The sequence below is a fragment of the Pelophylax lessonae genome (genome assembly GCF_965119305.1).
Source record: "Pelophylax lessonae genome assembly, chromosome: 5".
Lineage (NCBI taxonomy): Eukaryota > Metazoa > Chordata > Amphibia > Anura > Ranidae > Pelophylax > Pelophylax lessonae.
The window spans coordinates 553020192-553047470 of NC_138772.1; the positions used below are offsets into that span (position 1 = coordinate 553020192).

At 46.6% G+C, this 27279-nt stretch overlaps 1 protein-coding gene across 4 annotated transcripts in view; it reads left to right on the forward strand.

The window, feature by feature from the left end:
* Positions 1-27279, forward strand: part of NBEAL2 (neurobeachin like 2) — a 231804-nt gene that overhangs the window by 70141 nt on the left and 134384 nt on the right. For all 4 annotated transcript variants that reach the window (XM_082257949.1, XM_082257950.1, XM_082257952.1 and 1 more), the window contains exons 4-9: positions 14791-14872; positions 17503-17630; positions 19012-19094; positions 20266-20351; positions 22419-22719; positions 25008-25114. In XM_082257949.1, the coding sequence (XP_082114075.1) occupies positions 14791-14872; positions 17503-17630; positions 19012-19094; positions 20266-20351; positions 22419-22719; positions 25008-25114 (787 nt within the window). The remainder of the gene's footprint in view (positions 1-14790; positions 14873-17502; positions 17631-19011; positions 19095-20265; positions 20352-22418; positions 22720-25007; positions 25115-27279) is intronic.

The following is a 27279-nucleotide window of genomic DNA, read 5'->3' on the forward strand; positions in this document are numbered from 1 at the left end:
GATCGCTCTGCAATGTAAGGGGGCACGCTGTGATCGCTCTGCAATTCAAGGGGGCACGCTGTGATCGCTCTGCAATTCAAGGGGGCACGCTGTGATCGCTCTGCAATTCAAGGGGGCACGCTGTGATCGCTCTGCAATGTAAGGGGGCACGCTGTGATCGCTCTGCAATTCAAGGGGGCACCGTGTGATCGCTCTGCAATGTAAGGGGGCACGCTGTGATCGCTCTGCAATTCAAGGGGGCACGCTGTGATCGCTCTGCAATTCAAGGGGGCACCCTGTGATCGCTCTGCAATGTAAGGGGGCACGCTGTGATCGCTCTGTAATTCAAGGGGGCACCCTGTGATCGCTCTGCAATGTAAGGGGGCACGCTGTGATCGCTCTGCAATGTAAGGGGGCACGCTGTGATCGCTCTGCAATTCAAGGGGGCACCCTGTGATCGCTCTGCAATGTAAGGGGGCACCCTGTGATCGCTCTACAATTCAAGGGGGCACGCTGTGATCGCTCTGCAATTCAAGGGGGCACCCTGTGATCGCTCTGCAATGTAAGGGGGCACGCTGTGATCGCTCTGTAATTCAAGGGGGCACCCTGTGATCGCTCTGCAATGTAAGGGGGCACGCTGTGATCGCTCTGCAATTCAAGGGGGCACCCTGTGATCGCTCTGCAATGTAAGGGGGCACGCTGTGATCGCTTTGCAATGTAAGGGGGCACCCTGTGATCGCTCTGCAATGTAAGGGGGCACGCTGTGATCGCTCTGCAATGTAAGGGGGCACCCTGTGATCGCTCTGCAATGTAAGGGGGCACGCTGTGATCGCTCTGCAATTCAAGGGGGCACGCTGTGATCGCTCTACAATTCAAGGGGGCATGCTGTGATCGCTCTGCAATTCAAGGGGGCACCCTGTGATCGCTCTGCAATGTAAGGGGGCACGCTGTGATCGCTCTGCAATTCAAGGGGGCACCCTGTGATCGCTCTGCAATGTAAGGGGGCACGCTGTGATCGCTCTGCAATGTAAGGGGGCACGCTGTGATCGCTCTGCAATTCAAGGGGGCACCCTGTGATCGCTCTGCAATGTAAGGGGGCACGCTGTGATCGCTCTGCAATTCAAGGGGGCACGCTGTGATCGCTCTGCAATTCAAGGGGGCACCCTGTGATCGCTCTGCAATGTAAGGGGGCACGCTGTGATCGCTCTGTAATTCAAGGGGGCACCCTGTGATCGCTCTGCAATGTAAGGGGGCACGCTGTGATCGCTCTGCAATGTAAGGGGGCACGCTGTGATCGCTCTGCAATTCAAGGGGGCACCCTGTGATCGCTCTGCAATGTAAGGGGGCACCCTGTGATCGCTCTACAATTCAAGGGGGCACGCTGTGATCGCTCTGCAATTCAAGGGGGCACCCTGTGATCGCTCTGCAATGTAAGGGGGCACGCTGTGATCGCTCTGTAATTCAAGGGGGCACCCTGTGATCGCTCTGCAATGTAAGGGGGCACGCTGTGATCGCTCTGCAATTCAAGGGGGCACCCTGTGATCGCTCTGCAATGTAAGGGGGCACGCTGTGATCGCTCTGCAATTCAAGGGGGCACCCTGTGATCGCTCTGCAATGTAAGGGGGCACCCTGTGATCGCTCTACAATTCAAGGGGGCACGCTGTGATCGCTCTGCAATGTAAGGGGCCACGCTATGATCGCTCTGCAATGTAAGGGGGCACGCTGTGATCGCTCTGCAATGTAAGGGGGCACGCTGTGATCGCTCTGCAATGTAAGGGGGCACGCTGTGATCGCTCTGCAATTCAAGGGGGCACCCTGTGATCGCTCTGCAATGTAAGGGGGCACCCTGTGATCGCTCTGCAATGTAAGGGGGCACCCTGTGATCGCTCTGCAATGTAAGGGGGCACCCTGTGATCGCTCTGCAATGTAAGGGGGCACCCTGTGATCGCTCTGCAATTCAAGGGGGCACGCTGTGATCGCTCTGCAATTCAAGGGGGCACGCTGTGATCGCTCTGCAATGTAAGGGGGCATGCTGTGATCGCTCTGCAATTCAAGGGGGCACGCTGTGATCGCTCTGCAATTCAAGGGGGCATGCTGTGATCGCTCTGCAATTCAAGGGGGCACCCTGTGATCGCTCTGCAATGTAAGGGGGCACGCTGTGATCGCTCTGCAATTCAAGGGGGCACCCTGTGATCGCTCTGCAATGTAAGGGGGCACGCTGTGATCGCTCTGCAATGTAAGGGGGCACGCTGTGATCGCTCTGTAATTCAAGGGGGCACCCTGTGATCGCTCTGCAATGTAAGGGGGCACGCTGTGATCGCTCTGCAATTCAAGGGGGCACGCTGTGATCGCTCTGCAATGTAAGGGGGCACGCTGTGATCGCTCTGCAATGTAAGGGGGCACGCTGTGATCGCTCTGCAATTCAAGGGGGCACCCTGTGATCGCTCTGCAATGTAAGGGGGCACCCTGTGATCGCTCTACAATTCAAGGGGGCACACTGTGATCGCTCTGCAATGTAAGGGGCCACGCTGTGATCGCTCTGCAATGTAAGGGGGCACGCTGTGATCGCTCTACAATTCAAGGGGGCACCCTGTGATCGCTCTGCAATGTAAGGGGGCACCCTGTGATCGCTCTGCAATGTAAGGGGGCACCCTGTGATCGCTCTGCAATGTAAGGGGGCACTCTGTGATCGCTCTGCAATGTAAGGGGGCACCCTGTGATCGCTCTGCAATGTAAGGGGGCACACTGTGATCGCTCTGCAATGTAAGGGGGCACGCTGTGATCGCTCTGCAATGTAAGGGGGCACCCTGTGATCGCTCTGCAATATAAGGGGGCACACTGTGATCGCTCTGCAATGTAAGGGGGCACCCCGTGATCGCTCTGCAATGTAAGGGGGCACCCTGTGATCGCTCTGCAATGTAAGGAGGCACGCTGTGATCGCTCTGCAATGTAAGGGGGCACGCTGTGATCTCTCTGCAATATAAGGGGGCACCCTGTGATCGCTCTGCAATGTAAGGGGGCACGCTGTGATCGCTCTGCAATGTAAGGGGGCACGCTGTGATCTCTCTGCAATATAAGGGGGCACCCTGTGATCGCTCTGCAATGTAAGGGGGCACGCTGTGATCGCTCTGCAATGTAAGGGGGCACACTGTGATCGCTCTACAATTCAAGGGGGCACACTGTGATCGCTCTGCAATGTAAGGGGGCACACTGTGATCGCTCTGCAATGTAAGGGGCCACGCTGTGATCGCTCTGCAATGTAAGGGGGCACGCTGTGATCGCTCTGCAATGTAAGGGGGCACACTGTGATCGCTCTACAATTCAAGGGGGCACCCTGTGATCGCTCTGCAATGTAAGGGGGCACGCTGTGATCGCTCTGCAATGAAAGGGGACACGCTGTGATCGCTCTGCAATGAAAGGGGACATTCTGTGATCGCTCTGCAATGAAAGGGGGCACGCTGTGATTGCTCTGCAATGTAAGGGGGCACCCTGTGATCGCTCTACAATTCAAGGGGGCACGCTGTGATCGCTCTGCAATGTAAGGGGCCACGCTGTGATCGCTCTGCAATGTAAGGGGCCACGCTGTGATCGCTCTGCAATTCAAGGGGGCACGCTGTGATCGCTCTGCAATTCAAGGGGGCACCCTGTGATCGCTCTGCAATGTAAGGGGGCACGCTGTGATCGCTCTGCAATTCAAGGGGGCACCCTGTGATCGCTCTGCAATGTAAGGGGGCACGCTGTGATCTCTCTGCAATATAAGGGGGCACCCTGTGATCGCTCTGCAATGTAAGGGGGCACGCTGTGATCGCTCTGCAATGTAAGGGGGCACGCTGTGATCTCTCTGCAATATAAGGGGGCACCCTGTGATCGCTCTGCAATGTAAGGGGGCACGCTGTGATCGCTCTGCAATGTAAGGGGGCACACTGTGATCGCTCTACAATTCAAGGTGGCACACTGTGATCGCTCTGCAATGTAAGGGGGCACACTGTGATCGCTCTGCAATGTAAGGGGCCACGCTGTGATCGCTCTGCAATGAAAGGGGACACGCTGTGATCGCTCTGCAATGAAAGGGGACATTCTGTGATCGCTCTGCAATGAAAGGGGGCACGCTGTGATCGCTCTGCAATGAAAGGGGACACGCTGTGATCGCTCTGCAATGAAAGGGGACACGCTGTGATCGCTCTGCAATGAAAGGGGACACGCTGTGATCGCTCTGCAATGAAAGGGGACATGCTGTGATCGCTCTGCAATGAAAGGGGACATGCTGTGATCGCTCTGCAATTAAAGGGGACACGCTGTGATCGCTCTGCGATGAAAGGGGACATGCTGTGATTGCTCTGCAATGAAAGGGGACACGCTGTGATCGCTCTGCAATGAAAGGGGACATGCTGTGATCGCTCTGCAATGAAAGGGGGCACGCTGTGGGTGCTCTGCATTGAAAGAGGGCACACTGTGGTCACTCTGTATTGAAGTGGGCAATGTGATATGCAGGGGGGACAGAGGACACTGATGTAAGAAGAACATTGTTGCACCACCACTACAACCACCAGGAGAGGAAGGGAGCACGTGAATCAGATGAACTGCACACTGTAAGTCAATATTCTTTTCGGTTACTGGGATTTGTACGCCTCTATAGCTGATGATATTTTTCACTGCTGTATTATGTACTGTTGGGATTTGCAGTCCTCTATAGCTGGTGATATTCTGCAGTATTCTGTATTGCTCCATTCTTGTTCTCTGTAGAGATGTGACACCTTCCTATTCAACAAATTGACCTGACCTTTCTCTTCATTTTTAAAGCCTTTACAAGTTTTTGAAAGCACGTAAAGAAACATGAAACAGAGCACATTAAACTTTTTCATTAAAGCGAAAGCTCAACCTACTATAGTGGAGTCACAATCAAACCCTATAGAAAAAGACAATGAATCAAGAGCAAATCCAGCTGCTAGTTGTAGTTTGCCTCACAACTCAACTGCCTTAACGCCTAAGAGGAAAAATGATGGTGATGCTGACAAGACGTCTAGAAAACGCCCTTTTAATACTCATTGGCTGGAACAATTTTCATGGCTTATTTTCTCAGAGGATACAGATACAGCTACGTGTAAAGTTTGCAGTCGGTTCCCCCAAAGTTCTGATGCAAAATGGAAAGACGGGATAAAGGCTCCATTTAAAAGGGAAACCTTTGTATGGCACGAGAAAAGTAACAAGCACAAGGAGAATGTTGATAAAGTAAAGGCTAAAGACAACCCTGAGGAGAGACCTTTAGCTGTATGTGTCAGAAGAATGGACGCAGCAATGTTTCAGCACATGACACACGTGTTTAATATCGCTTATTATGTAGCTAAAAATGAGAAGCCATTTCGAGATTTTCCGGATTTATTAATGTTAGCTGCTAAACTTGATGTGCCAGTTCTGCAGAAGTATGGAAATGATGTGCAGTGCAAACAATTCATTCATTTCATTGCAAAAACTATCAGAGAAAGTCTTTTGGAAAACATTAAAAAGTCAGCTTTTATTGGTATCATGATTGATGGATCTACTGATCGTACCTCCACTGAACATGCAAACATTTATGTCCGTTATATTTCAGAAGGAGAAATAAAAGAAGATTTTTTGGGTACTTTTGCTCTAGAAAGAGCTACAGCTCAAGGTTACTTCAAAGGATTGACTGCCTTTTTGGATAGTTTAAATCTTAATTACAAAGGCACTTCTTGGGTTGCAGGTTTGGGAACGGATGGGGCTGCAAGCATGCTTGGCCACAAGTCTGGTTTGGCAGTCCAGATGAAAGACATCTGCCCACAGATGATCAGTATCCATTGTGTGGCTCATCGCTTGCAGCTTGCAATCTTGGATGTTTGCAAGGAAGTGCCATACCTACAAACATTTGATGATGTGGTGCGGCGTGTTTTTAGATATTATCATGGCTCTGCCAAACGCCTACAGCAACTAAAAGAAATTGCTAAATCTTTAAGTGAGGAAATCTTGAAACTAAAAGATATACACACGGTGCGTTGGTTATGCAGCAAAGTTGATGCTTTGCGTGCTTTTCTTCAAAACTGGAAAACAGTGGTGAGGCATTTTGAGCAGATATCAACTGAAGGATCAATTGATTCTGCTAAGGTTAAAGGTATCCTGAAAGACCTAAAACAGGTGAAGTTTGTGAAACTTTTGTATTTTCTACTGGATTTTTATGGCAAACTGAAACCATTGTCAGAAGGTCTTCAAAACAAGGAACTTATGATATGTCACATAAAAACCAAACTGGAACATGCTGTTAAAATTCTCCAGGATCTTTGTAAAGAGAGAGGTAAAAACGAACTTGAATTCCTAGATAAGTTTACAGGTGATGGAACACTTCATGGACTACAGCTGACCAACCTTGAAGCCGGTGAAAGAGAATTTCAGTCTATACGCCAAACAGTATTGGCTAAAGCTGAAAGATATCTAATTTTGAGGCTTTCTTCAGTTTCCTCAGATATTGTGCAATCTTTTAATATATTTGACAGCCTGTCCTGGCCAGACAAAGCACACATCCTCAATTTTGGATTGACTGAGTTGCACAGAATTGCAAAGCATGTTTTGCATGAGTTTGAGGACAATGTTGCACTTTTAGAAGCAGAGTGGGCTGACATGAAACTCTCCATTCAAAGTGGACTTTCTTTCAATGAGACTTTGAAAAGAATGAACCAGCAGAAAGAGAGATTCCCCACAATCCTCCGTCTGGTCAACTTCTGTGCCGTGTTGCCCCCAACAACAGCATCATGTGAACGGGGCTTTAGTTACCAAAACAGAATAAAGACGGTGTATCGTTCATCATTGGCATTAGAGACTTTGGATGACCTTTTGATGATTGCTGTTAATGGACCACCACTCACGGATTACAATCCAAACACAGCCATTGATAAGTGGTATTTTTCATCAGAAAGGGGACGTTACACAGGGCTTTCTACTTCTGTACAACGCACGCCATAGAAAATCTCTGTTTGAAATTGGCTTTATATTGTTATGCCATATTCTTTGGCATGAAGGGAAAACCTGCTTTATTTGCCTTAATGCCACACCTATACTCAGGGAAAGCACTTTTTTGCTTTTATGTTTACATTGATACTGTTAAAGTTGTTGTTGTTGTTGTTGTTGTTAATAATATTTTTTTGTAACTTAATTCTGAATAAAACATTCAAAACAGTGTAATTTTATGAGATATTTTACGGGGGCGTGTTTAGGGGCGGAGCAGGGTAGGGTTTGGGTGGGGCAACAAGTGGCGAGTAACTCTTAAGGCCTGGCTAGTAGCTCATGACTTGAAATTTTGAGCCCTGGACTAGGTAATGTGTTAGGATCTATACTGGTATGGACTGGGTAATGTGTTAGGATCTATACTGGTATGGACTGGGTAATGTGTTAGGATCTATACTGGTATGGACTGGGTAATGGGTTAGGATCTATACTGGTATGGAGTGGGTAATGTGTTAGGATATATACTGGTATGGACTGGGTAATGGGTTAGGATCTATACTGGTATGGAGTGGGTAATGTGTTAGGATATATACTGGTGTGGACTGGGTAATGTGTTAGGATCTATACTGGTATGGACTGGGTAATGTGTTAGGATCTATACTGGTATGGACTGGGTAATGTGTTAGGATCTATACTGGTATATACTGAGTAATGTGTTGGGATTTCTACTTATATGGACTGAGTAATGTGTTGGGATCTATACTGGTATGGACTGGGTAATGTTTTAGGATCCATACTGGTATGGACTGGGTAATGGGTTAGGATCTGTACGGGTATGGACTGGGCAATGGGTTAGACTCTATACTGGTATGGACTGTGTTGTGTTAGGCTCTATACTGGTATGGACTGGGTAATGTATTAGGATCTATACTGGTATGGACTGGGTAATGTGTTAGGAAGGAAAGGATGCCACATTGTTTGATGGAAATTAAAGTTTATCACCCTACAAAGGGCTGAATTCAAAGAAACCCCCGAAAATCAAAGTGAAAAAATTATGCAGCAGGTTTTGCCGAAATTTCATTGCAGCCACTCAGAATGGTCCTCAGTAGTTTGTACGGCCCTCACATGCTTGTATGCATGCCTGACAATGTCGGGTGATGCTCCTAATGAGACCATGGATGGTGTCTTGGGGTATTTCCTCCCAGATCTGGACCAGGACATCACTGAGCTCCTGAACAGACTGAGGTGCCACCTGGTGGAGTCGGATGGACCGAAACATAATGTCCCAGAGGTGTTCTATTGGATTTAGGTCAGGCAAGCGTGGGGTCCATTCAATGGTATCAATTCCTTCATCCTCCAGGAACTGGCTGCATACTCTCACCACATGAGGCCGGGCATTGCCGTGCACCAGGAGGATCCCAGGACCCCCTGCGCCACCGTAGGGTCTGACAATGGGTCCACGGATTTCATCCCAATACCTAATGGCAGTCAGGGTGTCATTGTCTATCCTGTAGAGGTCTGTGCGTCCCTCCATGGATTTCCCTCCCCAGACCATCACTGACCCACCACCAAACCGGTCATACTGAACGATGTTACAGGCAGCATAACGTTCTCCACGGCTTCTCCAGACCCTTTCACATCTGTCACATGTGCTCAGGGTGAATCTGCTCTCATCTGTGAAAAGCACAGGGTGCCAGTGGTGGACCTGCCAATTCTGGTGTTCAATGGCAAATGCCAATCGAGCTCCACGCTGCCAGGCAGTGAGCACAGCGCCCACTAGAGCATGGGTGTCCAACCTTTTGGCTTCTCTGGGCCACATTGAGTGTAGAGAAATTTTCTCGGGCCGCATGTAAAATACTTACTATAGTTAAGGTATATAAGTAATAAAATGCCGCCGCAACACCCCCCCCCCACACTAATTTAACACAACTAGAAGATGATCAAATGAAATGGAATCAGTATACAGAGGTTTACTTCTTCTGAGAGATATTAAAGGAACATTTAGTGATTTGAAGTGGTCATGGTGGTAGGAGTCAGAAACACTGCACATGCTCGCTTCCCCCCTCCCCTCTAAGGCAGCCTCTGCCTACCATTAGTTGGAAGCCGCTGTGGCCATGCCCCCGACCCGACTTCCTTCCTCCTCAGCAAAAAAAAAATTGTCAGGGGGCAGTGGGCCGCATTGCCTGGGGTTCCGGGCCGCATGTGGCCCCTGGGCCTCAGGTTGGACATGCCTGCTCTAGAGGATGTTGGGCCCTCAGGCATTCACACCAGTGGCCTGCTGGTGGTCATTTTGTAGGGCTCTGGCAGTGCTCATCCTGTTCCTCCTTGCACAAAGGAGCAGATACCGGTCCTGCTGATGGGTTAACCACTTAAGCCCCGGAGGATTTTACCCCCTTCCTGACCAGGGGGTATTTTGCGATTCGGCACTGCGTGACTTTAACGGACAATTGCGCGGTCGTGCGACGCTGTACCTAAACGAATTTGGCGTCCTTTTTTTCCCACAAACAGAGCTTTCTTTTGGTGGTATTTGATCACCTGTGCGATCTTTTGATCACGCGCTATAAACAAAAAAAGAGCGTCAATTTTGCAAAAATAGCAATATTTTTCACATTTTTTTTATATGAAATTCCCCCCAAAAAAAATGTAAAAATCAAAATTTTTTAACATTTTCGGCCAATTTGTTTTATGCTACATATGTTTGGTAAAAAAAATCGCAAAAAGCGTATTTTAAATGGTTTGCGCAAAAGTTATCGCGTTTACTAACAAAGGGAAAGATTTTTGTCATTTTTGTTGTTTTTTTTTTTAACGCGTAATGGCGGCGATCTGCGATTTTTTTTGCGGTACTGCGACATTGCGGCGGACAGATCGGACCCTTGACTGACATTTTTGACACTTTTGGGGTTACCAGTGACATTTCTACAGTAATCAGTGCTATATATATGCACTGTTACTGTAAAAATACACTGGTAGTGAAGGGGTTAACTTTATTTGGGAGGGAGGGGCTGTGTGTGTCCCTAAGGGCGTGCTTTCTACTGTGATTGGCTGTGGCTTGAGCTGTAAGGACACTGATCAACGGATCTACATAGTAGATCCATGTGATCAGTGTCTTTACAGCGAGGAGAATGACAGGTGGCTTGTTTACACAAGCTGCCTGACATTCTCCCTCTCTCCCGCCGATCGCCGAGTGGCCGGCGGACATCGGGTCCGCTGGTCACACGCGCGGGGGGGTCCGTGACCACGCGGGAGCGGGAGCGCGCCTCCGGGGGCGCGCGGGAGCGCCCTAGACCCTCACAAGCAAGCAACGTAGCCCTACGTCAGTTTGCCTGTGAGGGGCTGACCGCCGACGTAGATAGTCATGCGGCGGTCGGCAAGTGGTTAAAGAGGTTGTAAACCCCCAAAAATTTTTTTTTTCTTTTTGTAACCTGAAAAAGAAATACTTAACCTTAGAACGAGCCCCCGCCGTGCCGCCCGCTTACCTGTATGACGGGCGACATGTCCAGTCGCCCGTCTTCCGGGATCGTGGCATCCGGCCATCTGATTGGCCGAAGTCGCGGTGACGTCACTCCCGCGCATGCGCGCAGGAGCCGACGGTCGCGGCACGGGGCTCTGAAGGAACGTCACCAGCGGCCGTTCCTTCAGAGCGCATGCGCCAGTGACGTCACTGGCTTCATGTAAGGTAAATATCTCCTAAACTGTACATGTTTAGGGGAGATATTTACAGTACCTATAGGTAAACCTTATCATAGGCTTACCTATAGGTACAAGAGGAGGGTTTACTTCCTCTTTAAGGACCTTCTACGGCCCTGTCCAGCTCTCCTAGAGTAACTGCCTGTCGTCTGGTCTCTCCTCCATGTTCCTGAGACTGTGCTGGGAGACACCGCAAACCTTCTGGCAATGGAACGTATTGATGGGCCATCCTGGAGGAGTTGGACTGCCTGTGCAACCTCTATAGGGTCCAGGTATCACCTCATCCTACCAGTACACTGACCCTATCCAAATGCAAAACAGTAGAAAAGATGAGTAGGGAAATAAAATGTCAGTGGCCTCCACCTGCAAAACCATTCCTGTTTTGGAGGTCGTCTCATTGTTGCCCATCTAGTGCACCGGTTAGTTTCATTAACACTAAAGCAGCTAAAACTGATTTACAACCCCCTCTGCTACTTAACTGACCAGATCAATATCCCAGGAGGTTAATTGACTTGATGCTACACTCTGATTAAAAAGTGTTCCTTTATTTTTTTTGAGCAGTGTGTTTTATATAGATGTTTATTTTTATACAGAGATTTATTTCAAGCATTTCTTTCTTTTAGTTTTGATGATTATGGCTTACAGCTAGTGACACCCCAAAATTTAGTATCTCAGATAGTTAGAATATTGTAAAAAAGTTTAATATTGTAGACTCATGATGTCACACTCTAATCGGCTAATTAGCTCAAAACACCTGTAAAGGTTTCCCGAACCTTTAAATCATGGATCTCCAAACTACGACCCTCCAGCTGTTGCGGAATGTCCCATGAGACATTGTAAAACATTCAGGGGCATGACAAGGCATGGTGGGAATTGTAGTTCCTGAGCAACTGGAGGGCCATAGTTTGGAGACCCCTGCTTTAAATGGTCTGGTTCTTTAGGTTACACAATCATGGGGAAGACTGCTGACTTTCTCCTGTTGTCCAGGAGAAAGTCACTGACACCCTCCACAAGTAGGGTAAGTCACAAAAGGTCATTGCTAAAGAAGCTGGCTGTTCACAGAGTGCCGTATCCAAGCATATTAATGGAAAGTTGAGTGGAAGGAAAAGGTGTGGTAGAAAAAAGTGCACAAGCAACAGGGATAAAAGCAGCCTTGAGAGACTTGTTTGGGGGAGATTCACAAGGAGTGGACTACAGCTGGTGTCAGTGCTTCAAGAGCCACCACACACAGACGTATCCAGGACATGGGCTACAACTGTGTCAAGCCACTCCTGAACCAGAGACAACATTAGAAGTGTCTTACCTGGGCTAAGGAGAAAAAGGACTCGACTGTTGCTCAGTGGTCCAAAGTCCTCTTTTCAGGATAAAAGTACATTTTGCATTTCATTTGTAAATCAACGTCCCAGAGTCTGGAGGAGGAGTGGAGAAGCACAGAAACCAGGTTGTATGAGGTCCAATGTGATGTTTCCTCAGTCCACGATGAATTGGGGAGACATGTCATCAGCTGGTCCTCCAGACTCTGGGACCTTGATTTCCAAATTAAATGCAATGTTTTCCATTGTCCGTGATGATTTGAGGAGCCATGTCATCTGCTGGTGTTGGTCCACTCTGTTTTATCAAGTCCAAACCCAGCGCAGCCCTCTAGCAGGAAATTCTAGAGCACTTCATGCTTCCCTCTGCTGACCAGCTTTATGGAGATGCTGATTTCATTCTCCAGCAGGACTTGGCACCGCCCACACTGCCAAAACTACCAATACCTGGTCACATGATCATGGTATCACTGTGCTGGTTGGCCAGCAAACTCGCCTGACCTAAACCCCACAGAGAATCTGTGGGGATTGTCAAGAGGAAGATGAGAGACACCAGACCCAACAATACAGAGGAGCTGAAGGCCGCTATCAAAGCAACCTGGGCTTCTATAACATCTCGGCAGTGCCACAGGCTGATCGCCTCCATGCCACGCCGCATTGATGCAGTAATTCATGCAAAAGGAGCCTCGACCAAGTATTGAGTGCATCCTATACTGTACATGGACAGACTTCCCATCCTATACTGTACATGGACAGACTTCTCCTCCTATACTGTACATGGACAGACTTCTCCCCCTATACTGTACATGGACAGACTTCTCCTCCTATACTGTACATGGACAGACTTTTCACTAAGACCCGGTTCACACTACTGCGTGTGCCGGGTTCGCATGTCATGTCGGAGCGCACTGCTCCGACATGACATGCGATCAGCTGTGCGGTGCGAGTTTAGCCATACAGTTTGTATGGCTAAATTCGCACCGCACCCGCAGCAAAGACGCACAGGAGGCATTTTTGCTGCCGCATCAGGATCGGATCGTACAGCGGTTCACACTTGTGCGATCCGATCCTGTGCGAACTGCACGATCGCACTGCGATATGCGATCAAACTGGGGGTGTCGTTAAGATTACATTGACACCCCCAGCGGATCGCATATGGCAGTGTGAACTGCCGGGGGTGCGTGTGCGATGCGGGAACAGGCTGCGAATTCGCAGCCTTCCCGCATCGCAATAGTGTGAACCGAGCCTAAGACAACATTTCTGTATTAAAAAACTTTTTTTTTTTTTTATTGGTCTTATGTAATATTCTAATTTTGGATATTGAATTTTGGGGTGTCACTAGCCGTAAGCAAAAATCATCAAAATTAAAAAAAAGAAATGCTTGAAATATAAGCACATCTATATAAAATATGAGTTTTACGTTTTTGAATTACTGAAATAAAATAACTTTTTGATGATATTCTATTTTCATGAGATTTATTTATTGCAAGGACTTACAGTTTATAGCGCTGTCAATTTACACAGCGCTTTACATATCTTATGTACATTCACATCAATCCCTACCCTCAAGGAGCTTACAATCTAAGGTCCCTAACCCTCATTCATACATACACATAGTAGGGCCAATTTAGTCAGGAGCCAATTAACCTACCAGCATGTCTTGGGAGTGTGGGAGGAAACTGGAGTACCCGGAGGAAACTCGCACAGGAAGAACATGCAAACTCCAGGCAGGTAGTGTCGTGGTTGGGATTTGCCAGAGTATACAGCAACTTTCCATATTTTTAGTGTCAGACACACCAGTTTGGGTACATCCCCATATATTATAGCAAAAATCAGCAGCAGCCCTGAAAAAGGGGGGAGTCTCTGTTCCCCTGAAACGCGTTGGTTTTATCATGCTTTGCCACTTTCAATAAAACCGATATATATTCACCTCTATTTTACTTCCAATTGGATACTGCCCTCACTACTCCAACAAGGTCTAGGATGGCTGATCTGCATACTGCGCATGTGTGCTACGGCCCCATTCATTCCTCTGGATAAGCCGAACTCTGAGGGACCACTGTAGGCCACCATGGATGTGGTGCGTCCATAAGAATGAATAGGGCTGTACCGTGCATGTGCAGTTTGAAGATAAGCCAGCTGAGGACCATGCAGGTACCGGTACTGGGCTTTGTCTCCCCGTCCTGAAGTCCCTGAACAGCAGAGCTCCAACTGCGAGATAAACAAGCAACGTGAGAAGCCAATTGGTTGACTCTGAATTTTGTTGATCGCTTCTGATCTTTGAGGAACCCCCAATTGATCCTTTTTAATAGACAAGAAATGGGTCGGGTTCTGGAGATCCTGGTGACAGTTCTCATTTGAACGTCTTCAGTTTCCAGCTGGTGGTTGCTGTAGCACCCTCTTACATTCACAGCCATACTCTGGAACGTGTGCGTTTAAGAATATTGTGCTTGGAGTTTTAATAGACAAGGAACATGCTAATAGGAGGAGAGAGCAGAGTGAAAAAATAATGAGCTCATCAGTTTGCTACTTCTCTTTTAAATGTCCAGTCACAAGCTGATGGGTGGGTCCATGACAGCCTGGGCTCAGAGGAAGCAGTCGAATGATGCATTCAGCCTGGAAGACGGAGGACGCACCGCAAGGTGCGGAGCAATTTTTGAAAAAGGGCCATGAACTCCTTTTCCGAGCTTCTCGCGCGTAGTGCAGTCCATTTAAATAAATGGACTGCCCTACATTGCTACGCACTGAAATGCATTTGCACCTGCATGGTATGGACAGAGCCTTAGTCGGTCACTCATGGCTATGTACAGTATTGGGCCACCTTCTTGTGGTAATCCTCTGATGATTGTCCGTCTTGCAGGAATCTGGAGAACGTGGAGAAGGAGAAGACTCCGGTTTTCGTCAGTGAGGTGATCCGACTTCTGACCGCGTCTGCTATAAAGGTAAGCCTTCCCGTCTGCTTGTTGCACCCAATGGCAGGAGATTGGTCATAAAGGGAAACATCTCACTGGCCACCGAGGAGCACCTTCTAAAATGATCATCTGGCTGCCAGTCCTGCTGATCCTCTGTTTTAGAGCCACTGACCCAGAACAAGTTATCAGGTGGGGAGTCCCTATCTGCCAGCTTGCTCCGAGTCCGGTACAGCTTTTGACCCCTCTACAATGATCCCGTAGGGTAGTCATTGCGATAGGGAAAGTAATTGGTTTTATAAAACTATCCTTACACAAGAGGGAGACACATCCACCAAGTTGTGTCATGACAGGTCTCCTTTACCACTTCAAGACCACAATACATTGTCGATCGGTCTGTCTATCGGTCAATCGGTCTGTCTATCTATAGATGGGTCGGTCTGTCTATCGATGGGTCGGTCTGTCTATCGATGGGTCGGTCTGTCTATCGATGGGTCGGCCTGTCTATCGATGGGTCGGCCTGTCTATCGATGGGTCGGCCTGTCTATCGATGGGTCGGCCTGTCTTATCGATGGGTCGGCCTGTCTATCGATGGGTCGGCCTGTCTATCGATGGGTCGGTCTGTCTATCGATGGGTCGGTCTGTCTATCGATGGGTCGGCCTGTCTTATCGATGGGTCGGCCTGTCTTATCGATGGGTCGGCCTGTCTTATCGATGGGTCGGCCTGTCTTATCGATGGGTCGGCCTGTCTTATCGATGGGTCGGCCTGTCTTATCGATGGGTCGGCCTGTCTTATCGATGGGTCGGCCTGTCTTATCGATGGGTCGGCCTGTCTTATCGATGGGTCGGCCTGTCTTATCGATGGGTCGGCCTGTCTTATCGATGGGTCGGCCTGTCTTATCGATGGGTCGGCCTGTCTTATCGATGGGTCGGCCTGTCTTATCGATGGGTCGGCCTGTCTATCGATGGGTCGATCTATCGATCTATCTTTATATATTGCAGCTTTAAAGTGATTTAACCTGGTTATGGCTGAGGATATAAGCCATCATCCCAGTATCCTTTTTTACAGCCGTTAACTTTCTCATGAAAGCTTTCCGAGTTGCTCATGACCGGCTGGGACACTTTCGGAAGCGGCGGGAAGGGACGTTTCCTCCCCCATCCTGCCAGTGTCTCCTGGGCCTACCGTTTCCACGCACTCGCCTGAGGAACGAACCGACGGTGCATCCAGCTGCTCCCACAGACGATCAAAGAGTAGATCCTCTTTGATCACCTCTATGGCCTTAGAGGACCGGAGCAACGTCATGATGTCACTTCCGGACCAGGGTGGAAGTATTTTTTTTTTTTTTTTTTTTAATAAGCAAAAGATATATATAAAAAAGTTAACATTTTTTTAAGTCTTTTGCTTTTAACCAGTTCTGGACTGGAAGGATTTGCCCCCATAATGACCAGGCCTTTTTTTGCGATTCCGCACTGCGTTACATTAATGAACAATTGACACTGTACCCAAATAAAGTTGATGCCCTTTTTTTCCCCACAAATAGAGCTTTTTTTGGTGGTATTTAATCACCTGTGTGATTTTTTTTTTTTTTTTTTTTGCTATAAACAAAAAAAAAAAAAAAACATATTTTTTACTTTCTGCTATATAACATTCCCAAAAAAAAAAAAAAAGTAAAAATCAAATGTTTTCATCCTTGTAGGCCAGTTTGTATTCTGCTACATATTTTTGGTAAAAAAAAAATCCCAATAAGCGTATTTTGATTGTTTTGCGCAAAAGTTATCGTGTCTACAAACTAGGGAAAAGATTTGTCATTTTTATTTTTTTTTTTTTAACTAGTAATGGCGACGATCTGCAATTTTTTTTTTTTAGCGGGGCTGCGACATTGCGACGGACAGATCGGACACCTAACTGACATTTTTGACACTTTTGGGGGGACCAGTGACATTACTGCAGTAATCAGTGCTAAAAATATGCACTGTCCCTGTAATAATGACACTGGCAGGGAAAGGGTAAACCCAGGGGCGATCAAAGGGTTGCAATTGCAACCGGGCCCCATGCTCCAGGGGGCCCATGCAGCTCCCCCCCATACACCTGGATAGGAGGGTGGGGGCCACTGACCTAAGTTTGGCGCTAAGGCTGTATTCTTACAAGTGTGACAGAGTTTCTGCGCAAGATTTCTGTGTTCTTGGTGCGCAGGGCAGCCCATTGAAAATAAAAAGCTTCCCTATATGGGAGAGTTTGGAAATACGCCCACGCTCACTTCCACCTGTAGGTGTGAACCAAGCCTTCATGGCACGCTAAATGGCAGTGCATTTCTCTGCATATAGGGAAAGCGTGCAATTTTGTATGGACCTAGCCTAAGAGGTGCAGGCATTGACCGAAAATTCTAATAAAAAATTAAACAGAACTTTTAAGAACAATTCCAGGTATGGTCACCATAATTACACAAGTGCCAACTGTTTATTCCCTAAAAGATCAATTATCACTGCAAGGCTGTGTGAGCTCTCTGCCAGCACAATGACTCTTTACTATCAACCGGCAGATGGATCACACACCCCCGCAGCTGATTGATCGCCCAAAGGTGTAGAACAGGAGTCGTCTGGTGGAGGATAAATCCAGACTCTGCCCATTGTGGTGGATTAAATCCACTCCTCTTTTATTGTAGTTAAAAAGCCCAGCTGACGAGGACCAAGAGGAGCTGTGGTCCCTGACAGAGAAAGTCACCATCTATGCTCTGCATCTGTGTGAATGTCTCTTCGATCCCTACCAGACGTGGCGGAGACAGCTCAGTGGGTACGTAATCAATTTAAAATGTGATTTTTTTTTTTTTTTTTCTTTTTCTAAAACCTCCAATCTATGGACTCAAAAACTTTCAATCTAGAGTCCCTAATGCATCCAATTTATGATCACTAATACAGCTGATCTACAGTCCCAAAAGCATTTAATCTACGATCCTTAAAACAATCCATGGTTACGAAAACATCTAATCTGAAATCCCTAAAACTGCTCTACGTTCCCTAAAACCTCTGATCTAGGATTCCTAAAACCTCTGATCTACGATCCCTAAAACCTCTGATCTACGATCCCTAAAACCTCTGATCTACGATCCCTAAAACCTCTGATCTATGATCCTTAAAACAATCCATAAGGCTCCATTCACACCTGGGTGATTTTGAGCGTTTTTCAGCTCCAAAAACGCTCAAAAAAACGTTCCAAAACGCCCAACAAGTAAAACCCCATTCATTTAAATGGCCCCTGTTCACATCTGAGCATTTTGCAAAACGCCTGTAGCTGAAAAAAGTACATGAGCTTCTTTTTGGGCTGATTACCAGCGTTTTTGATAGATGTCAATGCCTGCCTCCAAAGACGCCTGGAAAAAACGATGTAAAATCGCAGTAAAATCGCGGTAAAAAAAAACGTGCGCAAACGCTACGCTCAAGTGTGAATGCAGCCTAAAACATCTGATCTACAATCCCTAAAACAATCCATAGTTCCTTAAACCTCTGATCTACAATCCCTAAAACTTCTGATCTACGATCCCTTAAACCTCTGATCTATGATCCTTAAAACAATCCAGAAAACATCTGCTCTACAGTCCCTAAAACAGTCCATAGTTCCTAAAACCTCTGATCTACGATCCCTAAAACCTCTGATCTACGATCCCTAAAACCTCTGATCTACGATCCCTAAAACCTCTGATCTACGATCCCTAAAACCTCTGATCTACGATCCCTAAAACCTCTGATCTACGATCCCTAAAACCTCTGATCTACGATCCTTAAAACCGTTCATAAAACATCTGATCTACGATCCCTAAAACAATCCATAGTTCCTAAAATCTCTGATCTACAATGCCTAAAACCTCTGATCTGTGATTCCTAAAACAACTGATCTGTGATTCCTAAAACATCTGATCTACGATCCCTAAAATATTCTAGTTCATAAAACATTTGATCTGTGATTCCCAAAACATCTCATTTAAAGGTTCTCTGACTTCCAATCCTTAAACTTTCAACCCACATACCTAAAACGGCAGATGTATAATCTGGAGTAATACAAGATCCACCACCTAATTGCTTTAAATGCTGAAATGTTTATTCTAGAACATTTGCTAAATTATTTATTGCGTTCCATTCTGGGTGTTCACTAATAACTTCTGCTTTCTGCTCCTCAGGGAAATTGTAAGTGCAAAAGAAAAGAGTAAATACAAGTTTTCCCCGGCCTCCCTACCCCCGGAGTTCGGCAATTTCTTCCAAGGTAACCAGCGCCAAGCTACCATACTGTAAACTCTGTTACTCTCCTGCCTGGGTGCGGCAGCGAGTGATAAAGAACTTTTTTTTTAAAAAGTCAGAATTACAACAGCCTATGCAGCAGAATGAAATTATGATTTGTTAGATGCCAAATATGATATAGATCTGATATATAATTATCTTAGGAGGTCTAGTGTGTTGTTTTAGCTTTTTGAACCCTATAAATTAGGTGTGTTTGGTTTTTTAAAAAAGAGAAGAGTATGGTTTTTTTTTTTTTATGCATACTTACCTAGGTGGATGCAGCAGTGGTCCCCCCGCTGGCTCTAACACTGAGAATCGAGCAATAAAACACCGCTGATTGCTCAGTTCTCAGTGCTCACGGTGGGGGGGGGGGGGCACAGAGCAGGAGGGCTGTGGAGGGGTTGGGAGCAGCTGGCTTAGACTCTGGGTGGCTCACTAAGAGGCTGGGCTGTGGAGTGGGTGGGAGCAGCTGGCTTAGACTCTCGGCGGCTCACTGAGAGGCTGAGCTGGTTGCCACTCCAGGCATGTGGGTGGATCTTGACCATATGGTCACAATCTTTCCCAAGCCTGGACTGGCTCTGTGAAGGCAGCTGTCAACAGACATCAGCCCGCTGTTAGCTGAAAACGGGTCACAGGAGTGCCGAACGAACTGCACTCCTGGAATCCATAGGAGAAGTGCAGTCAAACAAAGATTTGCTGTACTTCTTTATTTGATTGGTATTTTGTTATTTATTAGTGTAGCCACTCTTTTGAAAGGTAAGTCTATTAGTGTGGGAGTTATGGAATACGTATTAGGGTGGAGAGTTTGAGATGTTTGAAGGTTCAGTTCTAGGTCAAGGCTCACAAAGAGTATTACTAAGCAAAGTCTATTTACAGCAAAGCAATTTACGACAGGGCCTCATCAGCAGTCCTAACTGCTAAGCAGTGTTTATAATGCTTTTGCATTCATTCTGCCTTTGTCTGCTAGCTGTCAAATGTGTCTTTAGTAAGACTTTGGTTGTGATCCAAGCATTAATCTGTTTTTGTTACCGATTTGTGTATTTTGGGGAAAATTAGGATGGCACGATTTACAGCACGACAATCCTATCCTCTTCACATAGTTTGGGGTTCATCAGACCTCTCTATCGTTGCGCTATAATTATTGTCTTTCTTCCTAGATGCCTTCCACAATGGGGACAACCTGCCGGAACTGGTCAAACTGCGTCTGGTCCACCTATACGGGGCCATCCTTACCGGCAATAAGGTGAGCAGAGGGGAAATGACATGGGGGTTATAGCAAAGAAATAAAAACTCAATATGATGTTCACTCCACTTTCAATCTGTTATCCCACTTTAAAATACGCCTGTCGTCATGTGGGCTGCCCTTTTGACTTCCATTCGTTTTGGAGATGCTGATTGGCTGGCAGGTTCTTTGGCTTTAGTATCTTTGGGACATTATAACAATTTTAGAGAGAAGGATGCTTTTCTTTGCATTACAACAGGGGTCTCCAATTTTTTTAAACAAAGGGACAGTTTATTGTCCTTGAGGCTTTAAGAGGGGCTAGGATGTAGCCAGTAGGATTACAAAATGCCATGGTGTCAGCGAGAGCAGGCGGTGCCCCATCATTGGTTTTAGAGGAAGGAATAGTGCCCTATTGGTATCTGTTTAAGGAATGGTGCCCCATTGTTGGTATTCAAGCTAGGAATGGTATCCCATGATTGGTGTCTATGGGAGGAATGGTATCCCATCATTGGTATCTATGGGAGGAATGATACCCCATCGTTGGTGTCTATGGGAGGAATGATACCCCATCGTTGGTGTCTATGGGAGGAATGATACCCCATTGTTGGTGTCTATGGGAGGAATGATACCCCATTGTTGGTGTCTATGGGAGGAATGATACCCCATTGTTGGTGTCTATGGGAGGAATGATACCCCATTGTTGGTGTCTATGGGAGGAATGATACCCCATCGTTGGTGTCTATGAGAGGATTGATACCCCATTGTTGGTGTCTATGGGAGGATTGATAGCCCATTGTTGGTGTCTATGGGAGGAATGATACCCCATCGTTGGTGTCTATGGGAAGAATGGTATCCCATCATTGGTGTCTATGGGAGGAATGGTATCCCATCGTTGGTGTCTATGGGAGGAATGATACCCCATCGTTGGTGTCTATGGGAGGAATGATACCACATTGTTGGTGTCTATGGGAGGAATGATTCCCCATCGTTGGGTGTCTATGGGAGGAATGGTACCCCATCGTTGGTGTCTGTGGGAGGAATAGTGCCCCTTCATTGATGTGTGTGGATGGCATGGTGCTGTGAGGACAAAGGCAACCAACGGGCCACATCCAGCCTGCGGGCCGCAGTTTGGAGACCACTTTCTTAGAACCAGGGTTCCTCCTGAGGTTGCTAGGGGTTCCTTGAGCAGTGAGTAATAGTGGATTCATCTCCCACCGACATTGACCAGCAAAGCAAGGGGCAGTTTTCTGCTAGCCACTATTGGAGTACTTCCAGAATGACCACTACTGTTAGAGAATACCAAAATCTTGGTTCCCCAAGACCTGATTATTTTAAGTGTTCCAAAGGGTTAAAAAAAAGTTGAGGAATGCGGTTTTAGGAAGTATTAAATCCAAAGACTGGATACTGGAATTTTTAGTAGTTTTTAAGAAGGTTTAAGAAAATCCAACAGTGGTTACCCACATGTTCCTTCTATGTAAGATGTCCTTTTAAAATCCCCAGCTGGCCATCAGTCACATAGAGCTCATACAGAGAACAAAGGACCCTTACCAGAGATTGAGCAGGGTTACTGAACTTAAGAAAAAGTTGATCCAAAACCTCTACCACGCTATTATTCTAAATCTTCACATCCGCTTCTGTAGCCGATACTTGGTCTGCTTCCTTCCATTAGAAAGGTGTGTGGGGCTCAAAGAGAGAGCCTTTGACTATAGAAGCTGTGGTGGGTAATTGCATAATGGCGCATCCCTGTTTTGGGGGGTACTTTAGGGGCGCTATGAATCTAATCTGAGGCTAAGAAGGTGCCTGTGCGGCAAAACTGGCAACAGTTACATGGGCTGGAGGGGGGAAAGGGGCTTTTACCCACTCTGGGACAAAGCTGCAGAAGATGTGAGAAGCTGAACTTGGACAATTTGTGACTTTATGATTTGTCTGACTTAAGAACCTGGAGGTGTCTGCTCTATAGACAAGGCGTCTTCTAAAGTTATAATATTATTTATTTCATCTTTTATCCTAGCTCTCCTTATCTTATATGTTGTGATGAAGAGTATAATACTACTTCTTTCTATTTATTAATTGTGTTCTCTCCTGTAGACCAATGCTCTTCTCCTCATCTGCCCATCCTCCGTAGAGGTCCTCATGCTGGTCCTGCAGAGCTGGTGCATCAGTCAGGGTGCCCGAAACCTCCGCATCCTACAGCTGACTCTGAACTGTCTGATCTCCATGATCCACATCCTGCACAGCAGCAACCCCGGCCAGAGGAGGGTGGAAATACGACAAATCCTGGATAGCTACTTCAAGGTCCTCAACAGTGACCGGCCCCTGTACTCTGCCGAAAGGCTAGCAGGGCCACACTGGGAGGAGGGGCTCCTGACACTGCGAATAAACATGCTGAGTATGTATTGACTGCTCATCTGCCTGGTATGGTTTGCTGTGGGTTCACATCTTATCCTGTGCGAGAGGGGTGGCAACTTATTGTGGGAACCTAGGCATGGATTATAGGGTAATTGGAGTGCCAACCTTGAGGGCTTGAAGAAACCTATGCATGCATTTTGTGGTAATTAAAGTGCCACCCTCTGGGGGGGGGAGGTGGTGGTTGGAGAATCCTATGCATGCATTTTGTGGTAATTAAAGTGCCAACTTTAGGGGCTTGAAGGAGCCAATGCATGCATTTTGAGATAGTTTGAGTGCCAACCTTAGGGGCTTGGAGGAGCCTATGCATGCATTTTGGGGTAATTCGAGTGCCAACCTTGGAGCTTGGAGAAGCCTATGCATGCATTTTGGAATAATTCGAGTGCCAACCTGGGGGGCTTGGAGGAGCCTATGCATGCATTTTGGGGCAACTAAAGTGCCAACTTTAGGGGCTTGGAGGAGCCTATGCATGCATTTTGGGACAACTAAAGTGCCATCTTTAGTGGCTTTAGGAAGCCTATGCATGCATTTTTGGGTAATTCTATTGCCAACCTTGGGGGCTTGGAGAAGCCTATGCATGCATTTTGGGGCAACTAAAGTGCAAACTTTTGGGGCTTGGAGGAGTCAGTATATGCATTTTGAGGTAGTTCTAGGGTCAACCTTGAGGCCTTGAAGGAGCCTATGCATGCATTTTGGGGTAATTTGAGTGCCAACCTGGGGGGCTTGGAGAAGCCTATGCGTGCATTTTGGGGTAATTCGAGTGCTAACCTTGGGGGCTTGGAGGAGCCTATGCATGCATTTTGGGGTAATTCGAGTGCCATCCTTGGAGCTTGGAGAAGCCTATGCATGCATTTTGGGGCAGTTAAAGTGCCAACTTTGAGGGGTTTGAGGACCCTATGCATGCAGTTTGGGGTTATTTGAAAGCCAACCTTGAGGGCTTGTAGGAATAAGGGGGTTGGAACCCTAGGAGTATTCAGGTTGTTTGGATTTTTTGGTTTGAGGCTTCTACACATCAATTAATCTCAACAATGTCCTTGTATGACCGCTGAATGGATCCAAAACTGAAGTGCGGTCAGTATATGACACATCTTTGCAGCACGCCCCACATTTTTGCTCTTCACTTTGTCTTTGAGTTGAACCCATGACTGGTGCATTCAGTAAATCTTATACTATCACATTCTCAGGCATAGTTGTATGTGAATAGGATTTAGTAAGTTAGGACCATTGTGTGTGTGTTTTGGGTGTAGAATATTCACAGGGAACCTTTCTTGGGTCCAAACTTTCCAAAAAAAGCTGCTAGTTTACTGTCCTTCAGGAAGCCAAACTGTGGCCAATGGAAAATGTCCCAGCATCAGTGACGGAACAATTCCTCAGGTGTGGTGTTCAGCTGCAAAGTGCCTGTGGTCAGTATGAGGAGGAATAGTGTCCCATCATTGGTATCAGTGGGAGGAATAGTGTCCCATCATTGGTGTCAGTGGGAGGAATAGTGTCCCATCATTTGTATCAGTGGGAGGAATAGTGCCCCATCATTGGTGTCAGTGGGAGGAATAGTGCCCCATCATTGGTGTCAGTGGGAGGAATAGCCCCCCATCATTGGTGTCAGTGGGGGGAATAGCGCCCCATCATTGGTGTCAGTGGGGGGAATAGCGCCCCATCATTGGTGTCAGTGGGGGAAATAGCGCCCCATCATTGGTGTCAGTGGGGGGAATAGCGCCCCATCATTGGTGTCAGTGGGAGGAATAGTGCCCCATCATTGGTGTCAGTGGGAGGAATAGCGCCCCATCATTGGTGTCAGTGGGGGGAATAGCGCCCCATCATTGGTGTCAGTGGGAGGAATAGCGCCCCATCATTGGTGTCAGTGGGAGGAATGGTGTCCCATAATTGGTGTCAGTGAAAGCAATAGTGTCCCATCATTGGTGTCAGTTGAATTGGTCAAAGAGGAATGCAGAGACACAGGCAGCTGCCCCGCTCCCCTCACATTCCTCTTGCTTATTGTAGTCATCCCCTTGCTAGCTGTGTTGTCGGATGGCCATGGGGGAGGAGGGTGTCTCGTCTCCTGCAGGACAGAACTCTGTAATACAAAAACTATAAATGAGACCTCTTCTCATCTTTAGATGGTATCAGCTGAGTATAGTGCTCTGTATATGGAGGTTCTCAGTTTTATTTTCTCTTTTGGATGAATTCGATGGCCTTTTTTTTTTTTATTACCTTCATAACTTTGTAACAATGTAACATTGTGCCCCGGAGTGACGTCTCTGCTCTTCATTCCAGGGGCCATCCCAGAGATGCTGAACTGCCACGATCGGCCGGTCCTGCAGGCCATATTCCTCAGCAATAACTGCTTCGAGCACGTCATCCGGCTCATCCAGAACAGCAAGGTAGGTGCGGTTTCCTCCTCCCAGACCCTCCCAGAAGGCGGTCCTAAGGGGGCCCCATACCTGAGCAACTAAATTCCTTTGTAACGTAAATGTTTTTTTTTTTTTTTTTTTTTTTTTTTTTTTTTAGTACCAATTTCTATTTCATGATTATAAATATAAACTATCTGGAAATCTTGTCTGGACCATTTCCAAACTTCTGCTTTGACCCAAAATATTAAAAGAATGAGAGTGCTCAAAATTGAGATATAATGTGAGTCCAGTAAACCTTTATTGGTTACAAGAAAAAATCTGACACGTTAGGGGGGCTCAATACCCCCCCTTTAGATATGGATCTAATTAAGATGGTGTATTTTAGAAAGTAGTAGTACAGAGCCTCCGAAAGGCGTTGAATTTTTTCTTAAAAAAGATCAGAATGCCTAAGATATAACGTGAGTGCAGTAAATCTTTATTGGTTACAGAAAAAAAAAAAATCAGACCTGTTAAGGGGCTCAATACCCCCCCCCCCCCTTTAGATGTGGATCTAATTAAGAAGGTGCATTTTAGAAAGATGTAATGCTGAGCCTCCGAAACGCGTTGTATTTTCTCGTGACCCCCCCCTGTCATGCGCAGTAAGGGTTTTCCAGACTCGCATTAAATCTTTGATGCTCCCATCCTTCTCACATTTTCTAGATTACCCAGAATACTCTAAGGCAAGGGGTCTTCTAACTATGGCCCTCCAGCTGTTCAGGAACTACAATGCCCATCATGCCTAGTCATGTCTGTGAATGTCAGAGTTTGAGGATCCCTGCTCTAAGGAGACCTCAGTTGACAGAGAGTTGCCTCTAAAATTTGGATTTAAATTCTTATCCCTCCCTCCTGTAGAAAAGATGAGAGTGCCCCGAGATATAATGTGAGTCCAGTAAATCTTTATGCCTCGAAGATTTGGATTCAAAGTCTTATCCCTCCCTCCTGTAGAAAAGACGAGAGTGCCCGAGATATAATGTGAGTCCAGTAAATCTTTATTGGTTAGAAGAAAAATTCTGACACATTACAGGGGATCAATACTCCTTCATCAGGGCCCAGAAATTAATAATTTTAGATAAAGCTCTAATTAAGAAGGTGTATTTTAGAAAGTAGTAGTACTGAGCCTCCGAAATGCGTTGATTTCTTGTGACCTCCTGTCGCATATAGTAAAGGTTTTCTTGGACTCACATTATCTCTGTGGTTCACATTCTTTAGACTACCCAGGATACTCTAAGGCTGCCTCTAAAATGTGGATTTAATGTTTTATCCCTCCGCTTTAAGTCCGGCACTCTGCAAATGCTTCTATCTTCCAATATATTTGGGATGTGTCTATCAAACCTTCCTATAGGAATTGTCCTTCATTGACCTCCATTCATATGCAGTAAAGGTTTTCTAGACTCCCATTATTTTACTGTGGTGCTCCCATCCTTTTCACTTTCATTAGATTACCCAGAATACTCCAAGGAGACCTCAGTTGAGAGAGAGTTGCCTCTAAAATTTGGAATTGGTCTTCTCTCTCTCTCTCTCCTGTAAAAAAAGACGAGGGTACCCAAGATATAAAGTGAGTCCAGTAAATCTTTATTGGTTACCAGAAAAAAAATCTGACACGTTACAGGGCCTCAATACTCCCTCTTTAGATATGGATCTAGTTAAGAAGGTGTATTTTAGAAAGTAGTAGTTCAGAGACGCCGAAACGCGTTGGGATTTTTCTTGTGACCCCCCGTTATGTGCAGTAAGGGTTTTCTAGACTCATTATTTCTGTGGCGCTCCCACCCTTCTCACATTCTTTAGATTACCCAGAATACTCCAAGGAGACCTCAGTTGACAGAGAGTTGCCTCTAAAATTTGGTTTCAAAGTCTTATCCCTCCCTCCTGTTAAGATGAGTGCCCAAGATATAATGTGAGTCCAGTAAATCTTTATTGGTTACAAGAAAAATTCTGACACATTATGGGGGCTCAATACTCCTTCATCAGGGCCCAGAAATGAATAATTTTTGATGAAGCTCTTATTAAGAAGGTATATTTTAGAAAGAAGTAGTACTGAGCCTCCGAAACGTGATGGTATTTCTTGTGACCTCCTGTCACAAAAAGGTTTTCTTGGACTCTCATTATCTCTGTGGTTCACATTCTTTAGACTACCCAGGATACTCCAAGGCTGCCTC